The following is a 1,750-nucleotide window of genomic DNA, read 5'->3' as shown; positions in this document are numbered from 1 at the left end:
GTCAAATAATAAAATTTTGGATACTAACGTTTCAAATTTGAGTGCAGATAAGTCCATAGCTCAGGGGGAGCAGAGAGATGAAAAGTCTGATGTTGTTAAGTCTAATAATGATGATGTGTCAAAGTTTGGTGTTAGTCTATGTAATGAGTCTGCATTTAATTTGAATTTAAACAATTTTCTGTCTGGTGGTATTGTTTTTTCTGATGATAACATTGCAACTGATAATGCTTTGTCTGATAATGTAACTTTGTCTGATTCAAATGCTTCTACACCTTCCACATTTTCTTCAAAATCCTATTATTGTTCTTGCAAATGTGAAAGTGTTAGAAATAAAAACAAAAGAAAGAAATATGTCAAAAGCAGTGTCAAAATCAATAATAATAAACAACTTTGTTTTAACTATGGCACTGCTAGACACATTGCAAGAAACTATTTAAACCGGATATTTGTATCTCACACATCAAAAAGAGGAGAGAATGAATTTCGGGGATGATCTTTAACTAGAAAACCCCCAGAATTCGTTGTCGGAATGGTGACTTGAACATAAATCCAAACTCTTTGAGTGGAAAATCCACCGGCTCGAAGCAAACTAACAATGTTTCCAAACCTAACTTTAAGTGGGTACCAAAATTGAATTCAGATCAGTCACCATTAACCTCTAAACCTAATGAAAGGGAAGATTCAAATGAAAAATCTGCGAAAGTAAAGGGTAAACCTAGGATTGTGATGACCTAGGTTCCCAAATCTGAATAAATTCGCTCCTTGTGCAGGGACAGTCGCGGAGGAATATCGTCAGACCTTGGTATGTCGATAGTGGCTGCTCCCGACACATGACAGGAGATATCTCCCAACTCCAAGACATTCAGACATTTAATGGGGGATATGTCTCCTTCGCGGTCGGTGAAAGCAGAAAGATAACTCGGGAGGGAAGAGTTTCAACTGGAGTGCTAAGTTATGAGAATGTTAACTATGCCCCTGAATTAAAGCATAGTTTGTTAAGCGTATCCCAGATTTGCAACAAAGGCTACTCAACTCATTTCACAGATAAAGAATGTCTAATCTTAAAGTCGGGAATTGTCATTCCGAAAGAGTGGATTCTCGTAAAATCAAAGCAGGAAGGGAAAGCCTATATTATCGGCATGAACAGCAATGTACCCAATGAAGTCACTTGTCTCTTTTCCAAAGTCTCAGAACATAATGCAATGTTGTGGCATCGTCGACTTAGCCATGCAAATGCAAAGAATCTGAATCGTCTTGCTAAGAACGAAATGGTCTGTGGTCTTCCTGTCAGAGATTTCATTACTTTTGAAAAATGTGTTTCTTGTGCTCAGGGAAAACACCATCGGAAACCACATCTGCCAAAGTAGGTCAACTCCATTAGTCAGGTGCTCCAATTTTTGCATATGGACTTGTTTCGTCCGGTCAACATCCACAGTATCCATCGAAATTCATATTGTCTCGTTGTGATAGACGATTTATCTCGTTTCACATGGGTTTTCTTTCTGTCCAACAAAGCTGGGATCGCCGACCTTATCAAGAAGTTCATTGTGATGATAGAGAACCAAACCAACAACCAAGTGAAAGCGCTTCGTACAGATAATGGAACCGAATTCAAGAATGTTGTTCTTGATCATTTTTGCACCGAGAAAGGGATCGTGCGTCAATTTAGCTTCGTACGAACACAACAACAAAACGGTGTTGCTGAACGGAGGAATCGAACACTACAAGACGCTGCAAGGACGATGCTTTA

At 38.8% G+C, this 1,750-nt stretch overlaps 1 protein-coding gene across 1 annotated transcript; it reads left to right on the top strand.

Moving 5' to 3' along the window:
* Positions 1-830: 830 nt before the first annotated feature.
* LOC145099629 (uncharacterized) lies at positions 831-1,367 on the top strand. The gene has a single exon (XM_079037170.1). It carries the CDS (start codon positions 831-833, stop codon positions 1,365-1,367), a length of 537 nt encoding a protein of 178 aa, XP_078893296.1.
* The last annotated feature ends 383 nt before the right edge of the window (positions 1,368-1,750 follow it).

This window comes from Lactuca serriola, chromosome 4 (genome assembly GCF_051521515.1).
Source record: "Lactuca serriola cultivar US96UC23 chromosome 4, Lser_US96UC23_V15, whole genome shotgun sequence".
In the NCBI taxonomy this organism is placed as follows: domain Eukaryota; kingdom Viridiplantae; phylum Streptophyta; class Magnoliopsida; order Asterales; family Asteraceae; genus Lactuca; species Lactuca serriola.
This window is presented reverse-complemented; position numbering and strand designations above follow the sequence as displayed.

Bases quoted from the DNA above. Each gene is read 5' to 3' on its own strand.
- LOC145099629 (XM_079037170.1), top strand. From the start codon at position 831: ATGACAGGAGATATCTCCCAACTCCAAGACATTCAGACATTTAATGGG.